Below are 15,723 nucleotides of genomic sequence, written 5' to 3'. Positions count from 1 at the left end.
AACGGGGTGGGTGAGTTTTATTTTAGCCCACGACACAATCGAGGGTCAATTATTTAAAATTGCACAAATTAATGAAAAGGTAAAGGCAATGCTTAACATTATTGCACAAAGTGATCAAGGAAGGAAGGATGTGGGTTTCAAAGACAGTAGAAAGAAATATTAACAAATGCTGGTTGTGGTTAATGATGAGTCAAAGCAAGATGATTTAACCACTCCAAAAAATATGCGTTCATCTTTTTTGGAGTGTTAAGTGTCCCATAAAAGCCTGTGCCAGTAGAGTCCAGCAGCAAACCACCATCTAGAATCCCCCTAGGAAACGCTTTGGGTAGTGTTTTCTAGTTAACAGCAGCCGCTTTTGAACAATCAAACGTTGAATGTAAGCAAATAATGAGCATCACATCCTGTCATTATATTTTAATACCTTCCAAATGCATTTCTCAGCCTTTAAGTGATGGTTGCCTGCCCATCAATCTGGGAAGGGTTCCAAAGCTTTTTCCAAACAATTGGCATTTCATTATTCTACAGTTAAGAAAAATGTTCATCAAAAGGGCGGGTGGAAGGGTAAGACATCTGCAAATGGCTTTCCAGAAGTAGAGAGTCAAATATGAGACCATAGAAAGCACTGAGAAATTGTAAAAAAAGAAAAAAAAAAGTTACGTTGTATTTTGAATGTTAGAGTTCATGAGAGTACTGTTTCATGCAAGAAATACAGTGCTAAACTTAGGCTGAAATAAGATCTTCCAAGTGATCTGGCAATGTCAGAAAAAGAAGTGGAAAAATGTTGAGGTTTTTTACACTTGAGGTTAGATATGAATGATTTTATAAACCAATAAAGATCAGTGCATTGCAATTATCTCCTAGAATGTGAAAATCTAGAGTGTGTGTACTTTATTCTAACCGTGGCCATAAGCAAATCAGTCACCACTAGAGGGGCCTGATTCCTTTTCACGCTACCCCAAACTGCTTCCCTTTCCTATGTACTTCATTCAGAACATGTATGAATTTTCTTTACAGTCTTCTTTCTTCCCTCCTTCCTGACTGCTGTGTATTCGACATCCTTTGTCCAGTATACACTGACCCCTCTTCTGCATTATGCAAACCGTCTCGGTCTTGCCTCTCTTACTTTGTCTCCAGATCTCTTAACCTTAGCAGTCACTCTGACATCAAGTTCCCATTTCTGTTCCTTTTGGTAATTTCTTGCATGTGCTCCTCTTCACCTCTTTTGCACTACCAGCTGTGGTTGGTTGGCCAAACTTTGCATGCCAAATTTTAATTTACTTTTGAGCACCAAAATTAGATTATTCCTAATTTTAATTTAATCTGAGTTGGGATACCAACAAGTTTGCAACAATTTTGGTTCATAATTCTACAATAAAAAGACATAATATTAGTATGCAAATTTGCATACTGCCATTCCTGATCCACAGGTTACTTCTTCCTTCCAGTGGGACTCGAAAGTGCAAGGAATCCTTGTTAATCTGTTCAAAGTTGCTCTAGTGCTGAGTAAGTCATGAGTCACTATAACAGACACAACTCTCAACATCAATCTTTGCATTCCTAGCAGCAACCCAGACGCAGACCTGGCTCTTGTTAGCATGTGTTACTAGATGTGTTAACACGTTTGCTCTCACTCCATACATGGTTGGATGTTTCTGACACCAGTTAACCCAGATGTTTGCCTCCAGCTGCTTTACTCAGGACTTGATGTACTGGAGACACGATGCAGTTTGGAATAAGGAAGAAAAAAATCACACGTAAAAAAAAAAAGAGTGATCAATTCTTTGAGAAAGGACATTTTATCTGTGACAGCTGGAGAAACAGGACTGAACCAGGTGTGTGTTAAATCTCCCGTTCTGGTTTTGTCATCAAGTATTTTACGGAAATAAAAAGATTAATTGAAAAAAAGGCGGTCAAGAAAAAAAAAAGAGGGGGAGAAAAGAGAGAAGGTCAAAGGAAAATAACAGTAAGTAAGTTGAATGGGGGACAGAATATAAGAAAAGTTCCAGTAAAAGAAGGGGAAAAAAGGACTAACAGAGGAATGCTGGGAATGGGAAAGAGCAGAGAGACAGTGACAGAAAACTGAGTGGAAAACAGAAGAGCTGGAAAAGGAGTTCTGAAAGAGAATGAAAAGAAAACAGAACCTACTGAAAAACTGACATCTAAAGAGAGACAAATGGGAAAAACCTGCGGTGAAGGGAAAGATGGATAACAATCGCCACACACTCAAAGCAGCTTGCATGGGTGTGTTTAGCATGTCTTGACTGAGTTAGTGCAAAGTTTCAACCTGTAGGCATCAAGTGTGTTGAGGCAGAGTCCTTGAGAGTCTGTTATGGGTTTACAAAAAGTTGGACAAGAAGATCAACACTGCACACAGATGGTACTTATAACAGGTCACTGCATGGCTACCTCACACAGGAAAGGTTCAGGCCAGACTTTCATAAGAACTTGAAAAATCATTGCAATAACTTTAACCCACTCCAGTCAAGTGGTTTAGGCTCATTTGCTCAAGTTTAAAGAGTGGTAGACCTTACTATAGAGCTGATATTTGCTACATGAACCCAGTTTCAGGTGACATGGACATGAGCCTGCCTCCCACAATAGGAGCGCTACTTCCACAGACAAATTAGCTTGATTTGAACAAGTAGAAGCGATGGTTACTTTAGCATAAGCAACTTGGTAAAGCAAATGCAGTCGCTCCGTTCAATACTCCCATCCCTCACTTCCAACACCCAACATGGTCAGTAGTCCAAATGTGATGTGCTGTGTTCATGGACAGGACCCTGAATTCGTAACTTTGGAACTTCTCCTTTAATGCAAATGATGTGGTTCTGCTTCTTTTTGTCTTTAAGCTTTTACCTTTAGCATGCACGAGAGAGACTCTCAGTCAAGTGTGAAGAAGTTACAGTAAGTAGACTACTTTCTCTTGATCAGGTGTGAGGCTGTGTGCCAAGCCAGAGAGTAGTTCTAGCATGTTGCAGCCTTTTTAAGACTATTGGATGATGGAGGAGGAAATGGATGAGGGGATGGATCAAATTTTTATCTGCTATAAGTGGTGTGTTGCTTGAATTTTGATAGTGATGAAGGAGCAGAGCTGAAACTATGTACTTGGAAATTTATGTTCTAACCAAAATTGATCCCCATGACCAAAAAAGTATGACAACAAGATTCTGGATATAAAAGGCTGGAATAAGTTTTGTCTGAAGGGAGGCTAAACTAAGCTTTATAAGGAGTTCTGTAATCAGGAGTGAACTTTGGAGAAGATTTGCTCCTCTAATGCGTGAATTAGTGTAGGCCTCACTTTGGAGGGCTTCCAGGCATGTTTCACTTTCACTCCAGGTGAAAGCCAGAATGAACTGAAGGGGCACGTACTTTTCTGCCTTGGAAATGCCGTGGGACCTTGCATAATTGCTGGAGAATATTATTACTCTGGGAGAGATGTCCAGGTCTCCCGAGTCGATGGGTAGCCACTTTCCCACAACAAAGACTTAAGGATGCAATTAATTCCCACTGAAATACATGCATTAGACTGGTGCATCCTGTTGAGGGCTTACACAACACTGAAGTTATAAAAAATCATTTAATGTATATAGTTTTGGATTTTGCATGTGCATTTTGCCATGAATTATGGTATTTTAGTCACCATCTAAGTCGACCTGAACAATGAAATTCTTTGTAAATGCCTTGCTCCTGAAATTCTGCAAATGAAAATGCTTTACGACAAGTCTAATTTGTCTTGAAGTTTCAGAATGAACACTGCGCCTGTACTTCCAGAGGAGAGTATTTTTAACCGGTGTGGCTGTACTGTAAACACCGGCCGCTCTGTGTGTTCTCACTCCAAGATTTAAATGCTGCGGCCAACTGCAGACTCCCTGTGGAATGGAAGGCAATGATATAGTGCGTGTCAGACAGGGAACACTGAAAGAAGTAGGGAAAAGAAAGCAGTGGAATGGATAATATTGTCTCTTTTTTTCAATTTTTACCCAGTGATCATTAGAAAATCTCAGATGAAATGAACCAGGGCAAAGAAATATGAGTAAATCAAATCTGCGGTGGCTAAAGCATATGTTAAGGTAATCTGATTTTTTTTCTTCTGTATGTTTAATTTGATAATCTCATGGTTCAATATGATGTGCTAGAACAAAAATCACTGCCATATTTCCAGCTTGGATCAGGGAAAGTGAACTGGGGTGCTTTCTCCTGTTAACACATTAGTTCTAATTGGCTGAACAGACCACAGACTGTTTGACCTTCTACTGCCATGATGCCACAACTGCAGAAACAAACTTTTGCAGCTCAGGATAAAGTTTGTCAAACTGATACAAAAAGGTGCCAAGACAAAGCAGTAACTTTTCTTTTTCTATGTAGGCAGTTGTCCTTTTTCATTTTTCAATATTTATTTCTGTATCCTATGTCGAGAAACAGGCCAGTCAAGAAAGCAGCAAACAAATTGCAAATGAATAGTGATGTTATGCAACTCTGAAGATGAGTTTGAGTTTAAACACAGCAATTTGTGTAGAGAGGATGTGGAAGCTTATGACAAATGTTTAATAGAGAGTAGGTTTAAGATCTAACAAACCAGCGCCCTATGGAGGGTTTGAAGAGCTCTAAGTTCCCAGTGAGCATGGACATGGACATGGCCAAGGTAGCAAGCAATCGCTTCTGGCAATTTTTGTTATTTTAAAAAATACAATGCTGGCAGCAATCAGGTAGATGTGGGAATTCTTACAGCACTGATCCTCTTATGTCTGTGTCACAAGGAAATACAAACGTTCAAGTCCTGCAGTGGCTGTATGTGATGTCACTGCATCAAACACAGTGTGAATGGAAACAGCTAAAAGTCTCACTTTCGGAGAATAATTATTATACATGTAAGTATAACTAAGCTTATTTATAGTTAGTTTTCCCACATTTTGCTTGACACAAAAACAAAACCTTTCTCACAAAACACAAAGAAACAACGACAGACGTATTTGATGTTTTAACACGAACCTCGTTAAATATTAAAACAAAAACATCTCCACGACATGATCCTACCATCCCAGTGTTTTTACCTTACTGACACTATTATGATTATGGACCTGTTAGGACCGGTAATAGATGTGAAATCCCATGTTTTTCAAACGGGTCGATTTCTTCCTCGGAAACAGGAAGCTCAAAAAAGTTGCTTCAAATTCTTGCTTAAAAATCCCTCCAAAGTTGACAACTTTTTCTCTTTTGAGTCGACAGAAATAATAGCCCACCTATGGAGCTGCAGTTGAAATGATGTGGCTCTGAACAGAACACTGAAACAAGCCTATGTGAATCGGAAAAGTCAAACCCGGTTTGCATTCCAAAATATCAAAAAGACTCTTGGAACCCATAAAACAGTTGATACAAAGTGAAAACCATGCAGACAAAGATACGGAAAGCTAAAGAGAAAAAATACACACAGTAAGGGCCACCCAGAGAAAGAACAACCACTGCTTACATTCTAGTCACTCAAGCCACTGGACTACTGACACTTCACGCAACTGCACCTACTTTGAACGTGTCCATGTTGCCATCTAGAAGTTTATCCGGAACAGAGCAGAAGATGACCCAAATAAGAAAATAGACAACAATAGATCCGGATTGTTTTCTGCAGTCAGTAGAGTATCGTCTGCACAGACGGACGCACGCAGGGTCAACAGGATGTTTTTTGTTCTTAAAGTGGACAAGCGTGTCTGGCACTCGTCTGCACCTCCGGTAAATACTCACGTACTCTGCAGGATAACATTTCCCGAACATCAAAGGCTCGCAAAAATAGCCGCATGTAACGGTCACGAGTTGGGTGAAAGAAATTTTTGATAACAGCCATGTTTACCCTACGGAAATGATTTTTTCTTCACTTGGGTAAGGCATATTAACAGCAGAATGCAGACCCCTTAAAGTAAAAGTACACAAATATTGAGGAAAGTGAATGAAAAGATTTTTTTTCTTCATTTACATGTCAAATATTTGATAAAAGACCTTTATGTAGAGTTCAGTTCTTTAAAAACACTAGATTACCCCCGGCTGTGTGACTTGGACAGCAGCCAAAAGTCATGAGGGACAAACTAATTCCATATCAGTGGGAGCTGCACTTTATTGAAGCCTGGTCCATTCCTGTGAATGCTTCTTCATGGCCTGTCATCCTGCAGTGCCACTGGCAGTGACTGATGTGAACTGTCAGCATAAAGTACAACAAGGAGAGCAAAACGTCTAACCTTGTTCTCATCTCCATCAAGGATGGTAAATTGGTATCTCTGACAGCTCCAAATCATGGAAAGATTAAGATGAAGCCTTTGATAAGCGCAGGTGCTCCCCAGTACTACCAAAGACATGCAAAGCTGTGGTTTAATAATGTCTCATAGGAGCTCTGCCTTATTAACCTCTGCTCTGCAAACTCGTCTGGAATCTCAAAGCAAATACAAGAGTAAAAATACTATGGAAAACAACACTGCTCTTAAAAGTAGTGTTGGAAACAGGAACAAGCAATTACATTTTTACAAAAACTATCAAAGCAATCTTTGTTTTGATAAATATTGTAAAGGTCTGAAAAGTCTGCAGTTTAAACCCAACAGGTTTAAACTGCAAAGCTGCTACTGCTACTCTTTAGCGTGGCCATTGGCTTCCTATGAAATTCCACTTGATTCTCATCTCCCTTCAGCGCTCTATTTGGGATTTCTTCCAGTTAGCTTGATTTCTAATGATGAATTTCAACTGAGCGATCGACAAACAGAAGAGTTGGGAACGATGGCGTTGAGTTTCTGCACTGCTTTGTAATCGTAGTTCAGCTATACAGGGTTGTAGTTTGGCAATGGCATCGGAGGAAGTAAACGAAGCCATTCAATCCGTGTTGGCCACACTTTCAAATATTGAGGAATTAAAGTTGGAGCAAAAGGAATGTTTAAGACATTTTATTGCTGGCAAAGATGTTGTGGCCCTACTTTCTTTTTGTTGTTTACAGTGTATGCAATTTACAGACTGAGTCATAGTGAAGCTGGAGCATTACATACATCATGGCCAAACGTTAGCGACTGGGTAAAAAAAAGCAATTGTTTCTCAATAGCTTTGCTTCATATAGATGTCCTATATGTAGCAAAGAATAGAACAAGGGGCTAGATTTTAGCTACTTTTATCAACATTAATGGACACACCTTTCATTTTAGAGGCTCCTCACACCTTAAAATTATTTCCCCTTTTGAAGTCAAGCTCAAAGCAACTGGACAGCAATTCTTAAGACAGACTTGAGAAACATAGTGTTTTAATTTTGCGGGATCTCATTACACCATGATCAACCATCATTTAGGATTTTTCTGCACTCAACTAAATATATTATACAGAAATTACATGGAATTCAGTTTTAAACATTAGCAGCACCAACATAATCTACATATGTGAGAGTGGAAAATGTCTAATGTTGCTAATTTGAATCATACCTAAATTCATATCTATGGAATTTAGATATGAAATTCCGTAGAATTTCATATCAAATTAATAATGATTTTCAAATTAATAATAGTTACCTAATTTAAATTTAGAAGTTGGTATCTCAGATCTAGGAACAACATACCATATTACAATTGAAAGCAATGCAATTTGCCAATAATGTCATCAGAAAGCAGGTCAGCTAGTATTAGCAATACAAGCATAAAACAATGGATTTATCAGCCTCTAATCCACTCAAACACTGTAGCAATCTACTTATTTTTCATTTAAATGACACTTAGCATAAATGCCTTTAGCCATGTTTTACTTTAGCTGCAAAAGGAAAATAACACACAGCCGAATATATCAACACATTTTAAGTTCCATTCAATATAAACCTGGTCTAAGAAGGATAATTGTGTCCTTTCCACACACCATTACCCTCTAAGCCAGCCAGGGAGCGGCAGCCGTTCAGTAAAAAGTGACCCTGTTCTCACCCTTACATTACAGTACATGTGATAATATTAAACTGTTCAACCCGAGCAGAGGAAAGGGATTGGAGTTGTAACAAAGGTATTTGTGGGAAGATTAACTTTGGCAGCTCTTTGGAAAGTCTTCTTGCAGGCTTAATGCTTTAAAATGTGCAACACCCAAATTTGGTCATCCTGCTGCAGTTGCTGCATCTGTTGCCTTGTCTCTCTGCCGGTGAATCGTTCGTTTACTTCTGCTTATAATAAAATAGATTGAGGATCTTTTGCCTCAACTCATCATTAGGTGGGTCTCCGTTACGGGCCAAATTGGATTGTTGCAAAGAGGAAGGTGGAAATTTCCAGCAGAGCCTCCAGAAATGCTTAAAACCTCGGAAAATACAACCAAAGTAAGGATGTGCTGAACTTCTGGCAAACAAGCCAACACTTGTTGGCACTATTGGCCACACAGAGGTGGGGGGTTGCATTTGCACAAACAAGCAGGAACTCACACTCTGCACCCCTATACACACACACACACACACACTCCCCCCTACACTTGATCCTGAATGATAATCGAAAACAAACAAACAAGGAGTGTTGGTATATGTAAACAGAGCAATGAAAAGGATTTCAGTCTTTTTTCCTCTGAAATGCAGGGGAGTTCTTAGGTTCTTAAAGGACTACACAACACAATTAGATAGACTAATTACTCCTCCATACCACCCATTCCTCAACCACACCGACAGGCCGGGGCAAGCCAGAGATTTCTTCCTGCCTACGGTACACTGATTTTCTTTCCGAAGCAATTTAGGTGATGCTCAGTCAATGAGAAGTTTAAGATCTGTAAACTGCCAGGAATATTAAGTGCGGGTATCAGAAGGACGTGCTTGCAGAAAGTGTCAAACTGTCAAGTTGAGTTAATGGTGATGATGAGAAGCCCCTAAGGGATTTCCGCAAAGTAGGGGGGGGAAATGGGACATGTTCAGCTTCAAAATCCCCAAACAAAACACTGGCTTTAAAGGAATAGCTAGAAGTTTTTCAAATAAGGTTTTGTTGGGGGAATGTAAGTAATAGTAATCTTTCTAAGTAATCTTTCTACTACTTACAATAGAGATTGTAAGTCACACTGAGTTGTAAAATAGTATAGGAACTGTCAGATGAGTTTAAAGTTACCCAGTGAGTTGAACAGATTTATCTATTTTGCCAATAGCTAAATTAGTTCAACTATTTTTTCATACCCACAGGTATGAAAATTGTCATACCTGTGGGACACAACTCTATCTGATCAAATATTTAACAGACTTTTTAAAAAACAGTCAAATTTAGCTTGTAAAGTTGTTTACATGCAGCCAAGTGTATCATAAATGCAACAACATGCTTTAAAGAGGCTAAAAACTAAGGAAACAAAGGGGGAACAAATCATATAATTATGAACAGCACTACCAAAAAATACTAAACTAAATAATTCTAAAAAAAAAAACAAACAAACAAAATAACTGTGACAAATAGAACAGAATGTAGAACTAAGGAAACACAATCTTACTTGTAAAGGACAAAAACGGTGGTTCAAAAACATAAGATCGTGGAGAGATGATTTATTTTCTCCACTTAACAATAAATATCCGCCTGAGGCAGCCAACTATTGTGGCTCATCCAGCTGATTTTCAAAACTTTTACCATATTTGTTGTCCGTACACAAATGAAACGTTCCTTTACCCCTGGGGTACTTAGTACCGACTGATTACCCTCATGAAGTGACCGATAACAGCTGAAAGTCAGTTGGCTGAGCAGCTATAAAAAGTCTAGCATTGTATCCCATGGCTGTAAACTTTTCTACTTTACTTGCCCTGCTCTGAGGATTCCCTACAAGTCCAGTCAATCTCTCACTAACTCTCCGGCTAACTTAAAGTAAACAGTAGCATGCTGCACGACCACAATAACTCTCCCTGAAACATGTGACCGTGAGAAAAAAATAAAACAAAACAATTTGGCAGCTGATCAATAAACAGAGATTTTTGCCTCAACAAGTTTTTTGTTTTTTAACTGAATCATTTGCATCATTTAAGGAATTGCCTCAGGCTTATAAATGACTGAGAATATCGACACAGAACCTCAGTTTAATGCACTAAACTGATGAAAAAGACTCAAAGAAAAGTCACAATAATGTCAGTTTAGCAACAGGTTAATGCTGAACTCCAAACCTCCCCCCTTCAGTCAGGAGGCAAAGTGGACTCGGTCAAAGACACGCTGGGAGGATTCACCAGCAGCAGAGCGTGGACTCATATTTGTGTTTCTTCTAGCCCAGGAGAAAAAAAACAAATCCACCGTTTTGTTCCTCACCAAAACATGAAATCCAGATTGGAAAAGTACATTTGGGTTTCTTTCTAGTTTATTTGTGTGTAAACAGAAAGAAGAGACAGCTGGTGGGCAGGTGGAGAGAAAACAAAGAGGAATGCTTCAGTTTGCGCTCTGACAGCTCGGTAAGTGGGATGGGCCAGCGGGTTGCTGGAAGCATTTGGCGGGGAGGTTTGAATTCTCCTCCCTCCACTCTGTAGACCAACTTAACTCCTCAGCTGCAGTCTTCGAAAGTCAGCCGAGTATATCGGAAAAAGGGAAGAAAGTTCGCTAAACTAGGACACACAATGTAGTAAAACCATGCTTTGGAAATCTTTGGAAATCTACCAATCTATCCCGGCACTGTAGATAGAAAGGTCTTTAGAGTTTCCTTCATAAAAACTTCCATTCTACCCCGAAAACAACGCAGACGGGGCAGAGAGAGAGTCACGACACGGTCAGTGATTCATCACTCATCTACTTTCCCCTCTGAGTTGAAGATGTGACAACATTCCAGCGCAGCACAAATGACTCACTGCTGTGCAAAAAAATAAATCTGCCACAGAGGAAGACAGACACCTGCTGCAGCCTAGGAGGAGCTGACAGCCTGACACCTGCGCCGCCGGCCGATACACAAGCCCTCCACTTACCTTGCAGATCTTGCTCTCCTCGCTCTCTGCTCTGGCCTTTCCTCCCACCGTCCTCCTCTCCTGCTGGTACTCGGACCTGACCGACAGCTGACAGTTGAGCGCCGGGGTGCTGTCACCTGGCCCGAGGTCCCGCTGCCGGGCCATGAAGCCCTGTGAGGCGGCCGCTCGGACGGCGTTGGGGATGGGGAGGGCAGTGTGCACCGGCTTGGTGCCCACCACAGATGGTTGCCTCAGCTTGGAAGCCACACCAACTACAGGCATTGTACTTCTAGGCCAATAAAATTAAGAGCGGTGGTGGTGGGAGAAAGGAAGTTAAAAAAAAAGAAAAAGAAAAAAAAAATCAGAGGAAATCTGGAGGGTTTTTCCTCTGAGGGAGCCAGAGCTACAGAAAACCTGCAGTTGCCTGTTGGAGTGAGAGGAAAGCAACTGCTCTCATTCTGTGGCCTTCAGCGAGCGCAACTCCCAGAAACTGAAAGGGCTTCTCCTTCCTCCTGCGCTCTTCCTTCTCCCTCTCCTCCCACATGCAGCAGAGCTCCCTCCCCTTCCCTCCTCGCCCTGTCAGAAATGCACCACCGAGTCAGAGACAGCAGAGCGAGGAAGGGTGTGGGGGGGGCTAAACTCCTCTGAAAGGTACAACAGCCACTATCTGGAGAAACGGATCACACAGTGTGTGTGAACTTTTTTATAAGAAAAAAAAAGGTGGGAGAGTAACAGAAAGAATGACAAGAATGTGTAGGACTGTCTTGTATTGTCGGAAGCATTTATGTCTGTTGAACTGTTTTGCATTTTTCATGCTACCACCACCAACTTTCGTGGCTTTTGAGGGAAGTTCATGTGATAAGCCAACGCAAAGTACTGCAAGGTTTTAATTTACTTTACACAAAAAGCTAAACAGTGCAGCATGCATTTGTATCTGGTTCCTTTAAACACGGTACGGTGCTCTGACATTCAGGAGCCATCTTATTAGTTGAGCAAAGTTTGCAGTAGGGGTGGAAGATGGTGCTTTGATGGGATCAGAGCAGATTAGACTTCTTAAGTCTACAAACAAAAATGCTAAAAGTGTCTAAAAACTAAGACTTCACACACCATCAATGCAGTGAAAACAAGGTGGAGGCAGCATCATGTTGTGGGAGAGCTCTGTTACAGTAAAGCTTTTCAGATCCAGGTGGTAGAATAAAAACGTTCAGGTAAAAAAATGGTGTGAGGTGTGATGTGTCAGTTGTAGAAAACATTTCTGCTAAACTGCTAATGTGCTAACAGTGGAGCTAATTTTTCATTTAGCGTTTTTGCTCATTTTGAAAACGCCTAAGTAAAGTTTTGTCTGCATAAATTCTAATTTACCTGGCTGTTTTTGTAAACCTTCAGTTGAGTAAAGTTTGAAAATGTGAAAGTTGAAATTGTGAACTATTAAAAATCCTTCAATTAGTTAGATGTTTAGAGTCATGCTCTTATTTTGAAGTGTATGAAGAGTGTGTCCTCTGCTCAGGTTCTCTTTTTTCCCCAATAATGTTACTTCATACAACAAACACAGGAATGACATAAAAAGATATATGCAAATCCAAAGACATTACAGAACATGTAAATTACGATGTCAAAATTAATTGATGCTGAAAAGTTTAATTTTTTCAAAGGCAGATATCATCTCAGTTTAAGTTAGCATGTTAGCATAAGGTTTCGCTAAATACTGTGTTGCAGAAGCACTTTAGGATTAGCAGAACTATTGTTCATGATCAGTGCTTTAGGGTTAGCACAATTAACCTTTTAATCCCTAAACTATTTTCATGTGGGGAGTAAAAACAAGGCACTTAATAGATAAAAATAATAATGGAGCAGAAGTGGCAGATTTCGCTCTGATGTCAAGCTAAATATATATCTTTATGTAATAAAAAGCTGAGTTTCAAATTATTCACCAAACCTGCATTTTTATCAACACAGTTCCAAAAAGTATGATTTTAAATGTGTGGTTTGGTAGTGAGGATAGAGACTGAGGTGGGTCGCCTATAATTAGGTGGGGAAGGTGAGAATAATGAGGATGAAATAGCTTAGCTGAAAACCTTTTACCAGTCAATTTCTTTTATCCAACCATCACAATCATGACAGAAAGTGAAAGATCCTGAAAACAAACCCCTAAATGAAGTTTTCTTTTATGTTTAATAAGGATTTTTTATTGTTTCAACCATTTTTTTCACAAGACTAAGAAAAATTAGCGTGGATTCCCTTCAAGTATACAGCTGCAAACATCACAAACATATGGCCTGTATGTGGTCCATTTGGACTCTATTAAAACCATGGAATATGACATGCATCTTGTTTTTGCTTATTTTTTTCCTTTCCTAAGGAATCCCTCATAAGTAGAGTTTTATATGGAAAGGCTGCATCTGGTTCCGGTTATGGAGGCTGAGGGAAGTCCAGGAATCAGAGGGGCACAGTGTGGAGTCATGGCAACTGGACCGTTTAAAGATGGGATTGTCCAATAAAAGGAGCATTTAAAGAAAAAGAAGGAAAAGAATATGCAGGCGCAATATTTCCCTAAAACGCGCAACACTGGAACTTTTCCTCACCAACCCACGCTGTAGATCCTTATACATTGCCTTCTCATTTCTGAAGCAAGGCCTACTCTTAACCTATGCAAATAGAACAATCAAATATTAGGATGAAACGTTCCTCTCGGGGAACCTGTTAAGAATGGCCTCATTACATATTTAATCTGGCAGCTTCCTTTGCTGCTCTGCTTCATGGGGGCTCAGTGTTTTGCCAGGGCCTCGGCCTCCCTCCGCCCAGAATAGAACCGGCAAGTTCAACATGTTTTCAATCATGCACCAGGGGCTATCATGACAGGTCTAAAACAACAGAACACCACGTGAAAGACTGGCACGCGTCCAGCCTGGGCTCCAGCTCCTGCTGGGGGTGGTGGGGGGGCTCAGTTGCAGGAACAGGAGCCTATTTGGGCAGACTCCAGCTTCCCAGCACAGCCTGGAACTGTTGGGACACCTGTGTCTTATAAGGTTCTGGTGAAATGAACTGAAACAAACTTACACCCAAACTCTAGTGAGGCTTTGAAAGCTCAGAAGGAGCCTTATTTTTCATCGGGGTGCAGAGAAAATGTCTTTGTGTTGGACGGACGTGTGGGTAAAGGAACGTCTGGTGTAATACAGTTGTGCAAGCTCCTCATTTCACAGCAGTAAAGGTTCCAAAGTCAATATTCAATCCCAGGTTACCTTTTATCCACACAGACCATGCCAAGCAGGTCGGTAACCTTATGTTTGGCTACAAGGGCAAACCACTTCTCTTAAAATAGTGCCGGAGCCAATTGGGTCGTGGCTGAATTAGGAAGGGAAACATTGATGATGAAAGGAAATGAAACATATAAACATATTTTGATGGGAATTACTCAGCACTTGTCAGGTCAAAACAATGAGACTAACTATGCTCATGTTGGGTCAGTCTAAAGGGTAATGTCTTGAAGAATCTAAAAGTAAATGTTGGAACATATTTCTCCACATCCCATAACGGAATAGGTTCTGTCTTGACCGTAGTGGGTTTGTGATCTTGACGTTATGGATCCAAGGAAACCACAGCTAGCTTGTTAACCCCGTGCTAGCCAAACTTCAAATCCTCTTCACCACATCTAGATTGAGCTGCTAGCATGCTACTGGCTAACTAAAAAAGGTGAATCTTGTAAAGTGCACAAGTTCAAGTATATTTGTTTTACATTTGTAACAAAACCTACATGTTTTTTGTTTTTTATCCTGGACTTCCTTGTTCCATTGAGCAGATTTTCCATCTTGAGTTTCAGGTGCTAAAGTTAAAACAATGATGCAACCAGTGAAGCATGAAAGACTAATAATTCAGATCGTGCTACAGCTCAAACCTGATAGTTTTTTTTTAAAGATTTTGTTGTCTTTTTCCTTTGCAAGAATAAGACAGACACTCAACTCAAATGTCAGAGTGAGTAAAATTGTAAAATTGTCAAATCTTTAAAAGAAAGGGTGGGAAACATACAGGTATGCAAGCCACGTGCTTACTGAAAGTACAATGTCACTCAACCAGTTTCTAACTCACTGTCTGCACCAGTACAAAAAAAGAGAAACTTTTCAGCCTGTGATTACTACATCTCTAATGCCCAGTTATTTACTTTGTAGCTCTTCCTCCTTTTTGACAGCTTTTTGTTCCAAATATGAATGTTTTATATTTGGAACAAATATAAGGCTTAAGAGGGAGTTATTCCTCTCCACTGCCCTCCAGTTCTTGCTCAAAATGAGGGATTGAGTTGAAGTGGTGTTCTTACATGGACATTTTACAGAAATTAATAGGACTTGCTCTGTATACAAGTTTGAGTCAATCTGTCTACTGGATCGGCTTGTTCTAAAACGAGCTGGACTGAAATGAATGAAACTGGATTCCACTTGAATTACATATGGAGAGACTTGAATTAAAGCTGCCAAGTTTATTTAGATGAGATGTGTTGTAAACTTGCACTATTCACTAAAAAATACTGGAATAATTACTGGAAATGTGTGTGCATGCACACACCATCATAAAAAGTGTGAACGGTTCAGATGATTTTCTTTCACCTCCTTGCATCACTTTGTTGCTTATGAGTTTCTGGTTACATATTTATTGCTCACTAATTAAACATGGGAATTTTCTACATTAGGCAATAGCAATATTAAGCAAAAGAATACTGATAGCAATTAAAGCTTAAGGGTGTCTGCCAGCTTCATTTAGAGCAGTGACGTGTGGCGACGTTCACGACTGGTGAAGCACTGAGTCCTCTGGAGTCAGATGTAAAAATATAGAAAATCCCCAATAGAAGCTTCCATTTCAATTTTGAGCTAAAT

At 40.0% G+C, this 15,723-nt stretch overlaps 1 protein-coding gene across 11 annotated transcripts in view; it reads right to left on the bottom strand.

The window, feature by feature from the left end:
• Positions 1 to 15,723, bottom strand: part of nav3 (neuron navigator 3) — a 283,136-nt gene that overhangs the window by 177,708 nt on the left and 89,705 nt on the right. For 10 of the 11 annotated variants that reach the window (XM_023350555.1, XM_023350557.1, XM_023350558.1 and 7 more), the window contains exon 1: positions 10,883 to 11,332. The exons of the other annotated variant lie outside the window; for it this stretch is intronic. In XM_023350555.1, coding sequence (XP_023206323.1) covers positions 10,883 to 11,143 — 261 coding nt within the window. In that variant the 5' untranslated portion in view covers positions 11,144 to 11,332. Of the gene's footprint in view, positions 1 to 10,882; positions 11,333 to 15,723 lie in introns of those variants that run through there. 11 annotated transcript variants of the gene reach the window in all.

The sequence above is a fragment of the Xiphophorus maculatus genome, chromosome 17 (assembly GCF_002775205.1).
Source record: "Xiphophorus maculatus strain JP 163 A chromosome 17, X_maculatus-5.0-male, whole genome shotgun sequence".
NCBI classification, from domain to species: domain Eukaryota; kingdom Metazoa; phylum Chordata; class Actinopteri; order Cyprinodontiformes; family Poeciliidae; genus Xiphophorus; species Xiphophorus maculatus.
This window is presented reverse-complemented; position numbering and strand designations above follow the sequence as displayed.